The 21371-nt window shown below is 43.7% G+C and overlaps 1 protein-coding gene across 5 annotated transcripts; it reads right to left on the bottom strand.

Moving 5' to 3' along the window:
• Window positions 1-819: 819 nt before the first annotated feature.
• LOC144495867 (coiled-coil domain-containing protein 127-like) lies at window positions 820-21355 on the bottom strand. 5 transcript variants are annotated; one of them, XM_078216537.1, is made up of 3 exons: window positions 21271-21355; window positions 4592-4731; window positions 820-4253 (listed from the first exon to the last, which is right to left on the bottom strand). In XM_078216537.1, the coding sequence occupies exons 2-3, from the start codon at window positions 4707-4709 to the stop codon at window positions 3574-3576; spliced, it is 798 nt and encodes a 265-aa protein (XP_078072663.1). In that variant the 5' UTR covers window positions 4710-4731; window positions 21271-21355; the 3' UTR covers window positions 820-3573. The 5 variants fall into 5 exon arrangements, with proteins under 5 accessions (XP_078072663.1, XP_078072662.1, XP_078072667.1 ...); XM_078216536.1 differs by having other exon boundaries at window positions 21227-21332; XM_078216541.1 differs by having other exon boundaries at window positions 4592-4727; window positions 21227-21306.
• Between the last annotated feature and the right edge of the window lie 16 nt (window positions 21356-21371).

Raw genomic sequence — 21371 nt, 5'->3', positions numbered from 1 at the left:
CATGTATTCTTCCCCAAAATTCTTTCCAATACAATGGCAATCAACTCTGGAACATACCAGTACTTAATGCTCTTTGCTTCAAAGTTTAATTTTCTCCTAAACCCTAACTTCTCCCTAACCTGTGTCATTAGCTTCCCTTGAGCCAACTACACAAGGCAAGATCCAATGTTGCATTAAGCCACACACATTAGACGGCCAACCCAGTGCTTGAATCTCAGTCTGTGATCGTAGCTGGAACAGCATTAATTCAGACAGAACAGGCATCATGGACTGACTAACTTTCTACGCTGCAACATTCTATGACTATAATAGGCTTCAGTTGTCCAGGCTGAAGGAGCAGAGAGAAAAAAAATGTCAGAGCTCCTAAAGATTATCTACTGGCACTCACTGGAATACGTGTCAGTACATTGTAATTGCAGCAATCATCTCTTATCAATTAACCCACAACAGACCCAGACAGGACACGAGGAAAACCTCAATGGTCACGGATTTTGGGAATCATTGATTCAAAGTCATATGTTCCTCTAAAGCTACTATACTTTCCATCTTTTGCCTCAAATTATTCAAAATCTATCCCTCCTCTTCTTGCATCTCAATTGCCCTTCAAATACATGCCATGTCCACTCGTTTTATGGTGCTGGAGAAGGTGAAATAGCTTGCTATGGTTCACATTATTCAGTCCCTAATGAATCCTAAAAATAGAAATCACATCTAAACCCTCTCATTTCCAGTGAAAACAGGAAGAAAATTGGAAACATTAACAAACAGTGGAATACGAATACTAAAGTGTTGTTTATTCAACAAATAGGACCAAGGCAGTGAGCATAATGATTATTTTTATTTTACAGGATGTATTTTCATCAGTCCAGATATAATTTACACCTTTACTGCATTGAAATTTCACAAGAGCTTAAAAAAAAGACATACACTCAAACAATGAAATATTTGAACAAGCACAGCATATTCTCATTGAAAATCCCTTAAAAATAATGCAACAAATCCAACAGATTTTTATACATAATTCAAAACCAGGTGGTTTAAATTCTTTCCCCATATTCCAATCTCATGAGTTCAACCTCTTATACACAATCCAAAACCAATTGATTTCAAACCCCTTAGACATGATCCAAAATCCCACAAATCTACACACATCCCTTCACCATGATTCTCAATGCTTTATTTAAAGTTTATTTATTAGTTACATATAAGGCTTACATTAACACTGCAATGAAGTTACTGTGAAATTCCCCATGATCAGCACAGTCGTCCTGTAAGTGGTAATCATTTAAATAAAACATTCATGGACCACCTACTGAATCGCTGAACAATGCCACAATTGGAGTTGTGCAATGTATGCGTACTTCAACCCTCCCTGTGTCTCTGATGTGAAGCAGTAGGTAACAAGGTATAATCTGAACAACAGATCAACCATAAAAGTTTTTAGTATATTGGACACACATCTGTTGATGTGCAGTATGCCTGCTCTTCTTCTTATTACTGTATTTGAACAATTGACCCACCTTTCTATGGAAGAGACCATTCAAAACATGAAGTAAATGTTACTGATGTAGGTGACACAAACAATCCCAAGCAGAAAGTGAAGATTTTTATAAAAGCAAATTACTGCAGATGCTGGAATCTGAAACCAAAAGAGATGAAGATTTTTATACTGTGCTTACCATCTCAGTTATCAGGACTCATTATTATCACTTATTATTCCTCCCAAGATTTTTGGGGTGACCAAAAAAAAAGCTTTCAATTCAAAATGGAATGGAAAATTCACAAAGTTGACTTCGAACACCTGGTGAAAGGAGACTTACAGATTATCTGTCAGCTTCCATTATCCATGGAGATGACTTCATTATGTGGATGCTAGATTATTGGACATATTCAAGCCTGAGTTAGACAGGTTATTGATCTACAAAAGAGTCAAGGATTATGGGCAAGTGGCAAGAAAGTGGAGCTAAGACCATGTTCAGATCAATCATGGTTTTATTGAATGACACAATAGGCTTGAGAGGCCGAATGGCCAATTCCTGCTCCTATTTATGTTCTTATGATAGTTGATTGAAGGACCAGTGGATTTTACTTATATTGGCTGAATGTTTCCTTTGGTAGTGAATGGTGCAACAATATCCAACTAGGTCTATAACGGGACACGCTGACCCAGAAATTGCTAGAATGGCGGGCGCATCATGAGGTGACTGCCAAGAATTTGACTTAATTTCTCACCCTATACATAGATGATACTATATTTGCAATACAAATTGCTGGAAATGTAAATGGTAATGGCGGAGCCACTTCAAAGTCAAACCTAGCAGTTTGTGAATATTGGATCCAGTGAACTATCATCTTAACCATTGAAAAGAATAGAGAAGAAACACAACATACGACAGGTAAAGAAACAGGTTCAATTTGAGTCAATTTAGGTACCAAAAGAGAAATAAAGAGAGTGGATTAAGGGAGAAAGAAAAAGGTACACAAAGGAAAAGTACACGAACTAAAAGAAATAATCAGAGAGGACATTGTAGTCTAATTGTGTTTGGGAATTGCTTTATTGTTCCTGGAGAAGTAAATGAGGAAATGGAAGGGTATAACATTCTTGACCAATGAACTACAGAAAAAGCAGCAACAAAAACAGAAAATGCATCAGAACTCTGACAAAGGGTCATCTAGACTCGAAACCTTGGCTCTATTCTCTCTCCACAGATGCTGTCAGATCTGCTGAGATTTTTTAGCATTTTCTGTTTTTGTTTCAGATTCCAGCATCCGCATTATTTTGCATTTATCAACAAAAAAAGCAGCCCATCATGATTATGATCATGAAGCTACTTTCAAAGAACATAGGAATTGCTAAAAAAAAGAAATGCCCGAGTTCATCTCATTTGCTTTCAACTATTCTGGTAGTCGCAGAATTGCTTTATTCTCATTGATATGGAGTTGTCTCATGATAGCTTTCAGTCTCTATGAATAAGGCCAATGCAGATCCAGGCAAACATGCACAAATACTCAGTGGTGAAGAGCTTTGGCAATGACATGACCAATGCCGTTTTTTAACTCCCAAGAACGCTAAATGTCTCAAATTACTCATCCTCACATAAAAACGATTGTGTGAAAGAAATCAATCTAATTTGCATTTTTCAATTAAAGCAGTTTTAAAAACTTCTAGGAACAACACGTGCTGGAGTGAGGGATGGCAGTGTCAATTGTTCCCATTTAGAGCCTGCAGGGTTGGAGTGTCACAGTTAGGACCATGAATCTGATCATTAACAGCATCCTTACTGCATTAAATACCAGCTCCAAATGGCAGCAATGAGAATAATTTGCAATTACAGCACAAATTCAGAAATGTCATGATGTAATGGAGGGGCTCACAATGCGATCTCAATTTTTAAAATCTTTTGCATGGCTAATATTAAATCGTCCACAATTTGTGCAGAATTGAACTCATGATGTAGCTCTCCACTTCAAATTGCAGGATAATTTGTGAACTGATAATAAAGCTAATTCATCATTATCTTCCAACAATTTCTAGTACAATGACTACCTATTTACAGAAAAATCATCACCATTTTAGTTGACTTGTTTCCCCATTAAGGCTGCTTCTACTTTCTTGAATTTCTGTAGCTCAGCTTGAAGCTCCCAGTATGCAAGATATATCCACATTAACCTGCCATTTTGTCTTTTGTCCATGTTATGCACAGTCGCACAGTGTGTTTCATGTTTAAATATATTGTTCAAGCCAACTTCAATATCCAACTCTCTAGCTACTGGGTCTGTAGCAGCTTGGCTAAGCATCTTCCTTTCTAATTCCAGTCTTTCTTGCCGTGGTCTAAAGTAGCTGCAGAACAGGCTTTGCCTGTTGACCAGGGATTTTTCAAATTCTTTTATTAGTGATCTAGCTTGGCTTTCCCACACTCCTTCCCTCACCACCATATCCTGATACAAAGCACCTGCTACACCAGAATATTGCAGGGAATGTTTCTTCTGTTCTAAATTTAAGCGTTCTTGCTCTAGCTGTCTGCGTTCTTCAACCAACTGCCGGCTCTGTGATGAGAGGGCTTCACGATAACTCTGGACTTTATTTTTGAGCTTCTCCTGCTCTAACTCACAATGTGCAAGTAAGCGTCGATTCTGAATAATCGTGTCTTCATACTTCAACTTGAGATCTTTTTCCATAGTGTCTATTGTGCTCTTACATGCTGCTCTTACTTGCTCAATCTCTTTCTGCGATTCCCTGGACCAGATCCAACCTTGAGAAACAAAATTAAGACTACTTTTATTCCAATTTGCTCTTTTTTCTAAAACGTGTAGGAGAAAAACTTTGAACTATAGATAACAGACATCAACAAATAACTATGAAGCATGTATATCTTATCATACAACAGCAATATTATTAGCATAAGGAAATCGGTGGGGGAGATTTGGGGGGGTGGGGAGCGGTTATTCACTGAAAAAAAAATCAGAAGTTTGAATGGCCCACTTCTGTTCCCAGGTCTGTTTTTACTCCCAAAGCACTGTTTTACAATGTTAAGGGGGAAAATGGTACAGCCAGAACATGGCATCATAAATCTCAATTCACAACACTTACGGAAGGCTGCCAGTCCCAACATAGGCACGAGCAAAGCATAATTCCATTTGCTTCCATCACCTCCACCATCCCGGCGACCAGGGCAAATATTCCACACTGGTTCATTGAGATTATTCATGAAGTCGCAGTCGACTAGCTATCTGGATTCAGGTGATAGGGAACACAAAGTAAAATACATAGCATTATATTGAATACAGCACAAAGAAAGAAGCTATCTGAGCCAACCAGTTCTATGCTGTCATTTATGCCCCATTCAGGGATGTTCCCATCCATTGTCACAATTATATCAGAATATCCCTCTATTCCTGTCTCCTTCTTGACTATCTTCCCCTTAAACACATCTATGCTATCCACTTCAACTACCCCCTTGTGCTACTAAGTTTCTTCTGAACTCTGCATTTTATTTCTTGGTGACTATCTCGTATCAATAATCTCAAATTTGCTGATCCCGCACATTGGGTAGCCACTCACTGTGTGGCTATTTCATCAAAATCTTTCATAATGTTAGAGACTTCTGGTAGGTCACTCCTCAGTCTTTTTCTTTTTATGAGAAAAGAGACCTAGCCTGTTTGTGCACATCTGATAGATATAACACCACAGTTCTGGTATTAAGTTGCAGTGACTTCTATTAAATTATCTTTATGTGCAGCACCGTTGGATGACGTTTAGAATCATAAAAAAAACTTGTGACCAACAATCTTTAGATTCTCTAATCACATATATGGTGCAAAATGTAATAGGGTTTTCTCAAATACAGAATTGTAACTCCCCAATTCTAGCATGCTGACAAAAGCAAAGACAATTGAACCTGGTCAATACATTACATCTTCAAGCTGATGGATTCTTTTGTTTGTGCATTATTGTCACTCCTTCTGTCAAGATGAATGTCATCTTATCAAAACAAAAATTATACTGTAGGTAATTTGTGCTATATTTCATCTGTGTGTTTGATATAGCAGTAATAAAGGAAACTTTATTTTGCCTCTCTATGGCGCTTTATATAAAACCAAAAGCCACTAAAAAGTCAATAGCATTTTATCTACCTACTCTCACACTTTGGTGGTTATCAATCAAGTATCTAGCCCTAGCTCTTTCTTATTCTCCCAAAATATATTGTCTCTCACTTAATGAAACTCGACTGCATTTCCCACATAGCTGCCCATTTACTAACTTCCCGAGGTAATTTTATAGTTCACCTCTATGTTTGTGTTGCCAGCAAATCATTTTATTTCATCAAAGTCCAAAGCATCCATACAGGCAAAAGCAAAATTAGACTTCAAAAGTATTCCAGTCGCTGTAATGAGTTTTGGGGCTCCTGAGGTTTGTGAAGGGCACTATGTAAATATAAATTCCTTTCTTTCTCGTGTACTCTGATTTAAGATTAGGCATAAGCAAATTGGAACGAGCAAATGATGAAAACTGAATTAACATGGCTTACTTGAGTGATTGCACATTAAATCACTACCAAAAGGGATTATGCTAGAACATCATTTTCTGCACAACTGAAATACCATTATACTAGAAAAACATTTGGTGCATAAACTTTAGCAATGTCAGGCTGAATTCTTCCTGAAAAATAAATATGTTAATGCACATTGTTATTAAATGTTAAAATCATAGCAAATTCAGGAGACTGAGGCAAGCTGTGAATTGTGAATCTCTAGAAGTTGCTAATCAATTTAGATCACTTCACTGTTTAATTTGCACAAAAAAACTTGCTGCCCTTGGCCTCATTATTTTTAAGAGCTTGTTGGATTAGCATATTAATTGCACATTAATAGTGAAGTCTGGCAATTAGGAGCACACATACCTTTTTATTATCATGCTAATTATTAATGCAATGTCAATCACCCTCTCTGGCCCAAAATGGGAAAAATTTTAAGTGTTCAGTCTCATCCATGCATTGATACAGATTTTTAAAATGTAAAATCTTCTTCAAAACCTTACTATTCCTTTGTCTCTTTTTCTATTCCTTAATCCAAACTTTCTTTTCCATTTCCATGACACTGCAGACAGATTCATCCCTGTCTGAACTCATGTAAAAAGCAGAGGATCTCCATAATGCATGTCAGTGTCTTGCTTTAATATAGTCATAGATCAATGCTGTCCAAAAGAAACCACTGGCTAGTGACAGGTGTGGCTCTGGTGACACCATTTTAGCAGAAATTACCTTACTTTCGCATGCAAAAGTTTGCTTCTGCATATTTATTTAACAAAACATCTGCCATCATTCAGTAGCTGAGGAAGTAAAGCACTTGTGTTCATTAAACATGTGCAGTCAGCTTTTCGACTTACTATTTTACCAACAAACGTGCTAAAAAGTTAAAGCATGAATATGCTGTGCAGGTATAGGACTGAGATCACAAGCCTAACTCTACTTCCGCTTTATTTAATTATAATGCAATTTATCTTGAATCCCAATTAACGAGATTTGGTTGTTATTTATTGAAAAAAAGACAAATTTATATCCTGTGTTCACAGCTATTGGATACTCACTGCATCTCTACCTCACTTTCCTCCTTTAAAACATTTCTTAAAACCTACATACTTTACTAAGCTTTTGATCATCTTGCCCAATGTCTGCTTATATGGCTCAGTAATCATATTTCTGCTTTATAATGCTCCTGTTAATCAATTTGGGATGTTTTATTAGGCTAGTAGTGCTAAATAAACTGCTGTTGTTATCTTAATTTTTCCCTGGGAACAAAACTGTTTGAAACACAAGACATTCAAGCACAGAGGTCTCTAGAATATAAAAGTAGATATGGCTACATCCGTTAGGAAAGACCCCTGTCGCAGTTCAGCATGAATTCTGTGGCACATTAGGGTCACAAAAAGGTTCAGTACAGACTCACCAGGATTCTGCCAGATATCAAGAAATACAAGTATGAAGAAAGGCTTAGATAAGTGGTTGGAGGAAAGGGTGATAAAAATTCATGGGAACAGGGCAGGCACATGAGCTGGAAATATTGAAAGATAAACATCACCATGATCTAGGGGTTACGGGGATAGGGCCTGAATGGGATGCTCTGTTGGAAAGTCAGTGCAGACTCGATGAGCCGAATGGCCTCCTTCTGCACTGTAGAGATTCTATGATTCTATGTCACAAAGCACTTTGCAGTCACTGCAGCATTTTTGAAGTGTAATCAATGTGTAATGCAACATAGGAAACATGGGAGGACAATTTGTACAGAACAAGCTGTAACAAATAGCATGATACTGACCAGATCACCTATTCTTGAGATGTTGATTGAGGGATAAATATTGATGTTGATTGAGGGATAAATATTGCCCAAGACACCAGTAATTACTTCCCTTCCTGTCTTCAAAATCTGCCACAGATCTTTTACAGCTACCTGACAGAGCAGACTTGGTTTACTGTCTCATCCAAAAGACAGCACCTCTGACAATGCAGCACTCTGTCAGTAATTTAAAAGCATAATACTGTGAATGCTGGAAATCTGAAATAAAGAAAATGCTGGAAAAATGCAACAGGTCTGGCAGCATTTGTGGAGAAATAAAGGGTTAACGTTTTGAGACCAAAGGACAAAGAAAATTACAGCACAGGAACAGGCCCTTCGGCCCTCCAAGCCTGCACCGACCGTGCTGCCCGACTTAACGGAAACGCCCTACCCCTCCGGGGACCATATCTCTCTATTCCCATCCTATTCATGTATTTATCAAGACACCCCTTAAAAGTCACTATCGTATCCACTTCCGGCAACGAGTTCCAGGCACCAACCACCCTCTGTGTAAAAAATCTGCCTCTTACATCTCCTTTAAACCTTGCCCCTCGCACCCTTAAACCTGTGCCTCCTAGTTATTGATTCTTCCAATGACTATTCTTCAGAGCTAAAGAGAGGGAGAAATGTGATAGAATTTATACTGATTAAGGGGAGGGGTGGAGCAGATAGAACAAAATAGGTCAGTGATATGTGTGAGGAGAGATTGCATAAAGATGCTTTGGACACAAAACTAAGGAAGTGTTAATGGCCGTGTTAAAGACTATAAAAGGTGCTGACAGTAGCATAAAGGTAAGATAGCAGAATATGTTAAGAGAAGAACAAAGGTCAGTTTTCAATGAAAGCAAAATTTAAGAAAAAATGACTAATGGCCCTGTGCGACGGGGAGGGAACAAAACGTTTTTGGATCTAAATAAAGGGTCAAGATGGAGGAGAAAGTTTACAGTCTAAAATTAGCACCCTGGTCCACACCTCCATCACCCCAACCCCTCATCTCCTTCCCACGGCAGCTTCTTATGCAATCATCTCTTTACCTCCTCTCTGCCCAAGGCCTCAAAAAGACTTTTCAGATGAAACAGCTTACACCTCCTTCAAGTTAGTCCCCAACAGGGTCCCCTCCACCTTGGGGAGACTAAATGCAGGCTGGATGACCGCTTTGCAAAACACTTATACACACAGCTACACACACATGTACCTTTTATAGTCCTAAACATCTTTGTACAATCTCTCCTAGTTCACACATCACTGATCTTTCATTTTACTCCATCTGCTCCATCCCCTATTATACAGTATAAAATCCATCACATTTCTCCCTCTCTTTAGCTCTGAAGAGTCATATGGCCTCAAAACGTTAACTCTGTTTCTCTCTCCACAGTTGCTGTTAGACCGGCTGAGCTTTTCCAGCATTTTCTGTTTTCACTCCAACAGTAATGTCCTGGAGTGTCAACTAATTTTTTTTTGTTCCAATTTTGGAATAGAACTTGGAACTGGAACTCCTGACTCAGAGGTGAAAGTGCTCCAACTGAGCCAAGACTGACACTGAACACAACTGAACAACACAGCTGCTGTAGTGTAATTGCATTTGCTATATTCCACGTCACTGCATCATACAGTGCTATGCTAACTGGAGAAGATTAAGTCGTTACGTGCATTGCAAATAGTTTCTCTATATTAAGTAATAGTGGCTAAGCTAAAACAATTCAGAATGTGCTATTAGGTCACACCGATATTACAGGAAAACATGACCCAAGATATCTGAACTGTGTTAAATGTTTCAAAAGCCAGCAATTACCCTCATCATTGAAAGTTAATGATGTGTGGAAATGACCTTGGATTTACAAGCTCTTGTAGCATAACTGACTGCTGGATGCCTCTCACCAAACTGTTCAAACTAAACACTGCATCTACATCCTGGCCTCATTTCAAGAACATTCTGATCTTTTGACGAAGTAATTTATATTGGCAAAACCTTAAATATCTAAGAATGGGTATGGAAGCCGAGGAGTGCGTTCTGATGAAGGGTAATCTGGACTCGAAACATCGGCTCTACTCTCCCCACAGTTGCTGTCAGACCTGCTGAGATTTTCCAGCATTTTCTGTTTTTGAGTGCATTACACAGTCAGCAACATACTCAACCCCTTTTATATCAAGTTATGATTTGTTGTACCAGATGAAGAATTATTCAGAAGGACTGAGTGACTGCCATTTTTACCAACATTGAATACATTATATTCAAAATTGCAGCATACAGATATAGAAAGAAATACTCTATAATCAGTGCTTCTCAAACTATTTTCCATATAGTCATAGAGTTTTACAGCACATAAAGAGGCCCTTCAGCCCATCGTGTCTGTGGCAGCCATCAAATACCTGTCTATTCAAATCCCATTTTCCAGCACTTGGTCCATAGCCTTGTCTGCTATGGTGTTTCAAGTGCTCATCTAAATGCTTCTTAAATGTTGTGAGGGTTCCTATCCCTACCACCCTTTCAGGCAGCAAGTTCCAGATTCCTACCACCCTCTGGGTAGAAAAGATTTTCCTTAATTCCTCTCTAAATCACCTGTCCCTTACCTAAAATCTATGCCCCCTGGTTATTGGCCCCTCTACTAAGGGGAAAGTTTCTTCCCATCTACCCTATCTATATCCCTCAATTTTATACATCCTGATGAGTTCCCCACTCAACCTTCTCTGCTCTAAGGAAAATAGCCCCAGCCTATCCAGCCTCTCTTCATAGCTGAAACGTTCCAGCCCCCCAGACACGATCCTAGTGAATCTCCTCTGCAATCTCCTAGTGCAATCTCATCCTTCCTATAGTGTGGCGATCAGAACTGCACATAGTACTCCAACCTGTGGCCTAACGAGTGTTTATACAGCTTCATCATAACCTCCCTGCACTTATACTCTATGCCTTGGCTAATAAAGGCAAGTATCCCATATGCCTTCTTAACCACTTTATTTACCTGTCAGCTGCCTTCAGGGATCTTTGGACATGCATCCCAAGGTCCCTCAGGTCCTCTATACTTCCTAGCATCCAACCATTCACTGTGTATTCCTTGCTGTGTTAGTCCTCCCAAAATGCATCACTTCACACTTTTTAGGGTTAAATTCTATTTGCAACTGTTCTGCCCATCTGACCAGCCTGTCAATGTGATGTCATTTTAACACTTGAAAATTAACATGATCCCAGAGACCAGCCAAGTTCACTTCTTACAGATCAACATATAAGACGCTGTATAAATATGAAAAGCTGAGTTTTAAAGTACTTAGTAAAAATGTTCTTTTATGTACTTGCATGGGTTGCACCTTATACAGCAAAAACAAAATGCTGGAAAATCTCAGCAGGTCTGACAGCATCTGTGAAGAGAGAATAGAGCCAACGTTTCGAGGCTGGGTGACCCTTCGTCAGGAGGTTTCAGCCTCGCTATATTCCCTACTGACAGAGGCTGTAGTAAGGCCCCTGCCTCCCCACCTCCACAAACTCACCAGCCTCTCTTCCCAACCCCTCTCACGTGGCAGTCCCTCTTCCCAACCTTTCTCTCCCACTAACTCAGCAGCAGATTAATAAGTGGCTGGTGAGAGCCAGGTTGGGTGTGTCAGGCAGGTATGTTTTAGTTGAAAGTAAACCCCTCAAAAGCATTAATTGACTTGAAATCTTAACTTTCTAAAAAGGTTCATTTCAAAACTTCGACTTTCACGTGTATATTAGATATTGGTATTTATGCAACACTTTTCATGATCCCAGGATGTTCCAAACCAGTTAAATGTGTTGGAAGTGCAATCGCCGATGTTTATTTCAGAATTCAAATCCAAATGTAGCCATCTTTCGTGGTGAGACTCAAACCTGGAATCCCAAAGCATTGCTCGAGGTTTGTGGTTTACCACTTGTCAGTTCAATTCTCCATCTCACTTTCACACTTATCTTTATTCTGTTCCAATGAAGCTCAACACTAGCACTTCATCTTTCTCCTCAGCACAATAGTTATTCAGTCTTAATGTTGAATGTAATAACTTTAATTCTCAGCCACTTGGACAGCAAATGCCATTAATGGAAGATGACTGCACCAGAGCCACTCGAGTGTAGGTGTGGGCTGGTGCTTGGAGTGGGGACCACCTATTGGTACAGTCAACAAAGAGGTGGTTTGTACAACATGAGGTTCACCTGCCTTTCTTCCGTCACATTCCCAGGCTATTAGAGGCATCTCCTTGGTCAGATTTATCAGACTTCTCCTCTGGTATTCTGCAGTAACTACCTACACCTCCTCCTGACCCATTTTTTTGGTCTCATTATTGCCTCCTTTCGCCTTCCACCATCGTCACGTGTTGTCCTTTACTACACCACAGCTCTTTTTTATTCTTTCCCCTAAATCAATGCTTCCTTAAACGTTGTACACCTCTAATATTTTCCAGCCCTGGTGGAAGGTAATTGACTTGAAATGTTAACTCTCTGTACAAGTGTGGCCTGACATGCAGCATATTTCCAGGAATTTCATTTCTTATTACTGAAACCTCCTATTATGCCCATGCCCATGTTCAACCTACTGAATCTCCTTTTGATCCATGCCCATGCTCCCACACAGTGCAAATTCCCTTTCAGTGCACACTGATGCTTGACATGTTTTGACTGGAAATAGAAATTAAACATATGGAGCAAGTAGAAAAACAAATCAGAGTAAAAACACTAACTCGAGGCCAGAACTTTTTCATGACCCTTCCCCAGACCTGCTCCCACCGGCTCTTTACTGGTTGCATTGGGCAAGTTGAGTGTGCATGCAGTTGGTAGTAATAGCATGGATAGAGGATTGGTTAACAGCTAAGCAGAGAGTGGGCATAAATGAAACTGTTTCAAGTTGGCAAGTAGTGAATAGCAGAGTACTATAAAGGTCAGAGCTGGGGCTTCAGCTACTTTACAATCTATATTGATGACTTAGATGAAGGCAGAGAGAGTAACGTATTTAACTTTGCTGATGAAACCAAACCAGATGTGAAGGTAAGCTGTGGGGAGGACACACAGAGGCTGCAAAGAGAATTTAGACAGGTTAAGTAAGTGGGCAACAAGATGGATTATAATGTAAGGAAGTGTGAAATCATTCACTTTAGTTGAAAGTAGAGCTAGATATTTTTTTAAAAGGTGAGAAACTTATTAGTGTTGATGTTCAAACAAGCTTTTTCTGCTCGTACAAAGCTCATAAAAAGTTAACACAGCAAGAAATTAGCAAAGGGCATGCTGGCCTCTATCGCAAGGGGATTGGAGCACAGGAATAAAGAAGTCTTGCTATGGTTGTACACGGTTTTGGGGACGCCACATCTGCAGCACTGTGTGCAGTCTCAGCCTCCACACCCAATACAAGATTTCCTTGCATTGGAGGCAATACAGCAAAGGTTCACTAAAATTGATCCTGGCATGAGGGTGCCGTCCCATGATGAGAGGCTGAGCAAACCAGGTCTATTTTCTCTGGAGTTTAGAAGAATGAGAGGCAATCTCATTAAAATGTACAAAATTCTGATAGCGCAGACTCAGAGATTGTGTCTGCTAGTCAGCCCTTTTCCCAGGGCCTGATGGGGTATACCCCAGAATACTGAGAGAGGCAAGGGAGGAAATTGCTGGGGCCTTGAGAGAAATCTTTGTATCCTCACTGGCTACAGGGGAGGTCCCAGAGGATTGGAGAACAGCCAATGTTGTTCCTTTGTTTAAGAAGGGTAGCAAGAATAATGCAGGTAATTACAGGCCGGTGAGCCTTACATCAGTGGTAGGGAAATTATTACAGAGGATTTACTCCCACTTGGAAATAAGTGGACGTATTAGCGAGAGACAACATGGTTTTGTGATGGGGAGGTTGTATCTCAATAACTTGATTGAGTTTTTCGAGGAAGTGACGAAGATGATTGATGAGGGTAGGGCAGTGGATGTTGTCGACACGGACATCAGTAAGGCCTCTGACAGGGTCCTTCATGGCAGACTGGTGCAGAAGGTGAAGTCGCATGGGATCAGAGGTGAGCTGGCAAGGTGGGTACAAAACTGGCTCGGTCATAGAAGACAGAGGATAGCAGTGGAAGGGTGCGTTTCTGAATGGAGGGCTGTGACAAGTGGCATTCCTCAGGAATCAGTGCTGGGACATTTGCTGTTTGTAATATATATATATAAATGATTTGGAGGAAAATGTAACTGGTTTGATTAGTAAGTTTGCGGACGACACAAAGGTTGGTGGATTTGCCGATAGCGATGAGGACCATCAGAGGATACAGCAGGATATAGATCAGTTGGAGACTTGGGCAGAGAGATGGCAGATGGAGTTTAATCCGGACAAATGTGAGGTAATGCATTTTGGAAGGTCGAACAGAGATAGGAAATATACAGTAAGTGGCAGAACCCTTAAGAGTATTGATAGGCAGAGGGATCTGGTTGTACAGGTTCACAGGTCACTGAAAGTGGTAACGCAGGTGGCGAAGGTAGTCAAGAAGGCATACGGCATGCTTGCCTTCATCGGCTGGGGCACCAAGTTTAAAAATTGGCAAATCATATTGCAGTGTTTGAGAACCTTAGTTAGGCCACACTTGGAATATAGTGTTCAATTCTGGTGCCACACTGCCAGAAGGATGTGGAGGCTTTGGAAAGATTTATCAGGATGTTGCCTGGTATGGAGGGCATTAGCTATGAGGAGAGGTTGGAGAAACTTGGTTTGTCCTCACTGGAATGATGGAAGTTGAGGGGCGACCTGATAGAAGTCTACAAGATTATGAGGGGCATGGACAGAGTGGATAGTCAGAAGCTTTTTCCCCAGGTGGAAGAGTCAATTACTCGGAGGCACAGGTTTAAGATGCGAGGGGCAAGGTTTAAAGGAGATGTACAAAGCAAGTTTTTTTACACAGAGGGTGGTGGGTGCCTGGAACTTGCTGCCGAGGGAGGTAGTGGAAGGAGATAGGATAGTGACAAATCCACAACCCTACCACCTAGAAATTATAGGGCAGGAGGTGCATGAACACCACTAGCTGCAAGTTTCCATCCAAGCTTCCATCTGGACTTAGAACCATATCACTGTTCCTTCACTCTTGCTGGATCAAAATCCTGGAACGTTTTCTCTAATAGTACTCTGGGTACAACTACACCACATGGACTGCAGCAGTTCAAGGTGACTCACCACCACATTCTCAAAGGCAATTAAGCATTTAGGGGTGGACAACATATGTGGCCTTGCCAGTGTCACCCACATCCCGTGAACAACTAAACAAAGGTTAGATCATAATTTAACATTTAAGTATTTTATTGGATTTCTCCCCAGTAGTTCTAATACCCTTTCCCCATATTTGTCCCCTCCTAAGAACATAGAAGCAGGAGTAGGCTATTTGGCCTATCTGACATGCTAAGCTATACAAACAGATCATGGCTGATCATCTATCTCTTGCACCATTTTCCTCACTATCCCTATATCCCTTAGTCTATTGATTTTTGGCTTGAGCATGCTCAATGGCCAAGCTTCTACAGCCCTCTGGGTTAGAGAATTCCAAAGGTTCATCACCCTCTGAGTGAAGAAATTCCTCCTCATTTCAGTCTTAAATGACCTGCCCCTTATTCTGAGACTGTGTCCCCTGGTTCTAGACTCACCAGCTGGGAGAAACACCCTACATCAACTGTCACACCCTGTAAGAACTTTCTAAGTTTCATTGCGATCACTTCTCATTTTTTGAAACCCTAGATAATACATGCTTAGTTTCCTCAATATCTCCTTGTACGACAATCTTGCCATCCCAGGGATTTGTCTGGTGAATCCCTCAATGGCAAAACTGCACACCAAGGCTCTATACAATGGCAGCAACATATTTTTGCTCCTGTTCTCAAATCCCCTTGCGATCAAGACCAACAAACCATTTGCCTTCTTCATGGCTTGCTACACCTGCATGCTAGCTTTCATTGACTCATGGACAAAGCACCCAAGTCCCTTTGGACATCAACACTCCCAACCTCTCACATAGAAAATAACAGGAGTAGGCCATACAATCCATCTAGTCTGCTTCACCATTCAACATGATCATGGCTAATTCTCTATCTCAGCGCCATATCCCCACCCCATTGACATCTTTAGTGTCTAGAAATCTATCTCTTTCTTAAATACATTCAGTGACTTAATCCATAGCATTCTGTGGTAGATAATTCCACTGGTTCACTAACCTCATTAAACACATTCTCTTCATCTCAGTTCTAAATGGCTTATACCATATCCTGAGACCATGACTTCTTGTTCTAAACACCTCAATCAGAGGAAACATTGTCCCTACGTCCAGTCTGTCCAGCCCCGTCAGAAGTTTAAAGATTTCAGTGAGATTCCTTCTCATTCATCTGAACTCTACAGAATACAGGCTGAGTTGACTTAACCTCTCCTCACACGACAATCCTCCCATTCCAAGAATTCGCCTGGTGAATCATTTAAGAAATACTCTACCTTTCTGTTATCCTAACAAAGTGGATAACTTTACACTTATTAACATTATATTCCATCCACCATTTTCTTGATTACTCACTCAACCTGTCCAAGTCCCTTTAAAGCCTCCTTGAATCCCCACAACTTAAGTTCACATCTAGTTTAATGTCATCAGCAAATTTAGAACGATATTTGGTCCCCACATCCAAATCGTTTATATAGACTGCGAACAGCTGGGGCTCAAGCACTGATCCTTGCCTTTTATTGGTCACAGCCTGCCATCCTGAGGATGACCCATTTCGCCCTACTTGCTGTTTTCTATCTGTTAGCCAATTCTCAACCCATATCAGTATATTACCCCCAATCCCATGAACTCCAATTTTGTCTACCCAGAGTGTCTCTCTATACCTTTCCTCCTCACTTAGTGTCTCTGTATAGCCTCCCTACTGCACTTCTCTGTAATCCCCGCTCCGCAGAGTCTCTCTGTAACCCCACCCCAGCGTCTCTCTCTATACTCCTGTCCCACAGTGTTTCTCTCTCTTTAAATCCCTTCCCAGGGTCTTTCTCTCCATACCCCCACCTGTGTCCCCCTCTCTGTTGACCACCACCATTTTTACCCACACAGTGCCTCCCCCCTCTGCCCCCCACGGTGCCTCCGCCCCCTGCCCCCCGCGGTGCCTCCCCCCTCTGCCCCCCGCGGTGCCTCCCCCCTCTGCCCCCCACGGTGCCTCCCCCCCCTGCCCCCCGTGGTGCCTCCCCCCTCTGCCCCCCGCGGTGCCTCCCCCCTCTGCCCCCCGCGGTGCCTCCCCCCTCTGCCCCCCGCGGTGCCTCCCCCCGCGGTGCCTCCCCCCTCTGCCCCCCGCGGTGCCTCCCCCCTCTGCCCCCCGCGGTGCCTCCCCCCTCTGCCCCCCGCGGTGCCTCCCCCCTCTGCCCCCCGCGGTGCCTCCCCCCTCTGCCCCCCGCGGTGCCTCCCCCCTCTGCCCCCCGCGGTGCCTCCCCCCTCTGCCCCCCGCGGTGCCTCCCCCCTCTGCCCCCCGCGGTGCCTCCCCCCTCTGCCCCCCGCGGTGCCTCCCCCCTCTGCCCCCCGCGGTGCCTCCCCCCTCTGCCCCCCGCGGTGCCTCCCCCCTCTGCCCCCCGCGGTGCCTCCCCCCTCTGGCTCCGCGGTGCCTCCCCCCTCTGCCTCCTGCGGTGCCTCCCCCCTCTGCCCCCCGCGGTGCCTCCCCCCTCTGCCCCCCGCGGTGCCTCCCCCCTCTGCCCCCCGCGGTGCCTCCCCCCTCTGCCTCCCGCGGTGCCTCCCCCCTCTGCCCCCCGCGGTGCCTCCCTCCTCTGCCCCCCGCGGTGCCTCCCCCCTCTGCCCCCCGTGGTGCCTCCCCCCTCTGCCCCCCGCGGTGCCTCCCCCCTCTGCCCCCCGCGGTGCCTCCCCCCTCTGCCCCCCGTGGTGCCTCCCCCCTCTGCCTCCCGCGGTGCCTCCCCCCTCTGCCCCCCGTGGTGCCTCCCCCCTCTGCCCCCCGCGGTGCCTCCCCCCTCTGCCCCCCGCGGTGCCTCCCCCCTCTGCCCCCCGCGGTGCTTCCCCCCTCTGCCCCCCGTGGTGCCTCCCCCCTCTGCCCCCTGCTGTGGTTCCCCACCCTCTGCCCCCTGCAGTGCCTCCCCCTCTGCTCCCACAGTGTCTCCCCCTGTACACTCCCAAGTCCCCCTGTGTTGCTATTGGAAAGATAGAACAGGAGGTAAGAGAGGAGGGGGAGTTTCACTTTTGATTAGGGAAAACATCACGGCAGTACTGAGAGGGTATATATCCGAGAGTTCGGCCACTGAGTCTATATGGTTAGAACTGATAAATAAGAAGGGGGAAATCACTTTGATAGGGTTGTACTTTAGGCTCCCAAATAGTCGGTGGGAATTGAGGAACAAATATGTAAGGAGATTACACATAGCGCCAAGAAAAATAAGGTGGTAATAGTAGGGGATTTTATCTTTCCCAACATTGACTGGGACAGCCATAGTATTAGAGGGTTGGATGGAGAGAAATTTGTTGAGTGTATTCAGGAGGAATTTCTCATTCAGTATGTGGATGGCCCGACTAGAGAGGGGGCAAAACTTGACCTCCTCTTGGGAAATAAAGAAGGGCAAGTGACAGAAATGTTAGTGAGGGATCACTTTGGGACCAGTGACCATAATTCTATTAGTTTTAAGATAGCTATGGAGAATGATAGGTCTGGCCCAGAAGTTAAAATTCTAAATTGGGGCATGGCCAATTTTGATAGTATCAGGCAGGAACTTTCAAAAGTTAATTGGGGGAGTCTGTGGGAAGGCAAAGGGACGTCTGGTAAGTGGCACGCTTTCAAAAGTGTGTTAACCAGAGTTCAGGGTAAGCACATTCCTCTTAAGAGTGAAGGGCAAGGCTGGCAGAAGTAGGGAACCCTGGATGACTTGGGATATTGAGGCCCTGGTCAAGAAGAAGAAGGAGGCACATGACATGCATAGGCAGCTGGGATCAAGTGAATCCCTTGAAGAGTATAGCGGGTGTAGGAGTAGAGTTAAGAGAGAAATCAGGAGGGCAAAAAGGGGACACGAGATTGCTTTGGCAGATAAGGCCAAGGAGAATCCAAAGAACTTCTACAAATACATACAAGGGAGAGAGTAGGGCCTCTTAAGAATCCACAAGGTCATCTATGTGCGGACCCACAAGAGATGGGTGAGATCCTAAATGAATATTTCTCATCAGTATTTACTGTTGAGAAAAGCATGGCTGTTAGGGAACTTGGGAAAATAAATAGTGATGTCTTGAGGAGTATCCATATTACAGAGAAAGAAGCGCATCAAGGTAGATAAATCCCCGGGACCTGATGAAGTGTATCCCAGGACATGTGGGAGACTAGGGAGGAAATTGCAGATCCCCTCGCAGAGATATTTGAATCATCAATAGTCACGGGTGAGGTGCCTGAAGATTGGAGGGTGGCAAATGTTGTGCCTTTCTTTAAAAAGGGCTGCAGGGAAAAGCCTGGGAACTACAAGCCAGTGAGCCTCACATCTGTGGTGGGTAAATTGTTGGAAGGTATTTTGAGAGACAGGATCTACAGGCATTTAGAGACGCAAGGACTGATTAGGGACAGTCAGCATGGCTTTGAGTGGAAAATCATGTCTCACAAATTTGATTGAGTTTTTTGAAGGGGTAACCAAGAAGGTAGATGAGGGCAGTGCAGTTGATTTTGTCTACATGGACTTTGACAAGGTACCGCATGGTAGGTTGTTGCATAAGGTTAAATCTCACGGGATCCAGGATGAGGTATCTAAATGGATACAAAATTGGCTTCTTGGCAGAAGCCAGAGGGTGGTTGTAGACGATTATTTTTCAAACTGGAGGTCAGTGACTAGCGGTGTGCCTCAGGGATCAGTGCTGGGTCCACTGTTATTTGTCATTTATATTAATGATTTGGATGAGAATATAGGAGGCATGGTTAGTAAGTTTGCAGATGACACCAAGAATGGTGGCATAGTGGACAGTGAAGAACGTTATCTCCAATTGCAACGGGATCTTGATCAATTGGGCAGTGGGCTGGCGAATGGCAGATGGAGTTTAATTCAGATAAATGCGAGGTGATGCATTTTGGTAGACTGAACCAGGGCGGGACTTACTCAGTTAATGGTAGGGCGTTGGGGAGAGTTACAGAACAAAGAGATCTAGGGGTATATGTTCAGAGCTCCTTGAAAGTGGAGTCACAGGTGGACAGAGTGGTGAAGAAGGCATTTCAGCATTCTTGGTTTCATTGGTCAGAACATTGAATACAGGAGTTGGAGTTGAAGTTGTACAAGACGTTGGTACGGCCACACTTGGAATACTGTGCACAGTTCTGGTCACCCTATTATAGAAAGGATATTATTAAACTAGAAAGAGTGCATAAAAGATTTACTAGGATGCTTGATGGTTGGCGTTATAAGGAGAGGCTGGAAAGACTGGGACTTTTTTTCTCTGGAGCGTAGAAGGCTGAGGGGGTGATCTTATAGTTGTCTATAAAATAATGAGGGGCATAGATCAGCTAGATAGTCAATATCTTTTCCCAAAAGTAGGGGAGTCTAAAACTAGAGGGCATGGGTTCAAGGTGAGAGTTACAAAAGTGTCCAGAGGGGCAATTTCTTCACACAGAGGGTGGTGAGTGTCTGAACCAAGCTGAGGGTGGTAGTAGTAGAGGCGGGTACAATTTTGTCTTTTAAAAAGCATTTAGACAGTTACATGGGTAAGATGGGTACAGAGGGATATGGGCCAAACGCAGGCAATCGGGATTAGCTTCGGGGTTTTAAAAAAAGGGCAGCATGGACAAGTTGGGCCGAAAGGCCTGTTTCCATGCTGTAAACCTCTATGACTCCCAGTGACTCTCCCTGTGCCCCCACAGTGTCTCCCCCGTACCCTCCCAGTGACTCTCCCCGTGCCCCCACAGTGTCTCCCCCTGTGCCCCCACAGTGTCTCCCCCTGTACCCTCAGTGTCTCCCCCTGTACCCACAGTGTCTCCCCCTGTACCCTCACAGTGTCTCCCCCTGTACCCTCACAGTGTCTCCCCCTGTACCCTCCCAGTGACTCCCCCTGTACCCTCCCAGTGACTCTCCCTGTGCCCTCACAGTGTCTCCCCCTGTACCCTCCCAGTGACTCTCCCTGTGCCCCCAGTGTCTCCCCCTGTACCCTCCCAGTGACTCTCCCTGTGCCCTCACAGTGTCTCCCCCTGTACCCTCCCAGTGACTCTCCCTCTGCCCCCTGTACCCTCCCAGTGACCGTGCTGAATGTCCGGGTGTTTTGCTTTTCCCTTTCTCATGGCCCTCTGCAGTATTGCAGCGCAGAATCTCTCCCCGCCAGGGTGGACCTCACTCTCTCCATTTCTTATTTCGGTGGCGCAGTTAGTTACTGACCCGCGGCCGTGAGCAGCGATGTGAGTCGGAGGGCTAACACGCTGCAGAGATTGAATAGTAGACGGTGCTTTTCACAGTTTTACCTGATCGATTTGGAGCTCCAGTGTTTACTTATTTCCCACTTTACCTGCAATGGCCCGGATGGGAATATTCCCCCTTCAGAAATTGGATGATCCGACCCCCCTGTCTGGCGATGGATTGATCCGGCCCCCCCGTCCAGCAGTGGAC

Source organism: Mustelus asterias, chromosome 7, assembly GCF_964213995.1.
Source record: "Mustelus asterias chromosome 7, sMusAst1.hap1.1, whole genome shotgun sequence".
Taxonomy (NCBI): Eukaryota; Metazoa; Chordata; class Chondrichthyes; order Carcharhiniformes; family Triakidae; genus Mustelus; species Mustelus asterias.
The sequence above is the reverse complement of the archived record's forward strand: the minus strand, read 5'-3'. Positions and strand labels throughout refer to the sequence as shown.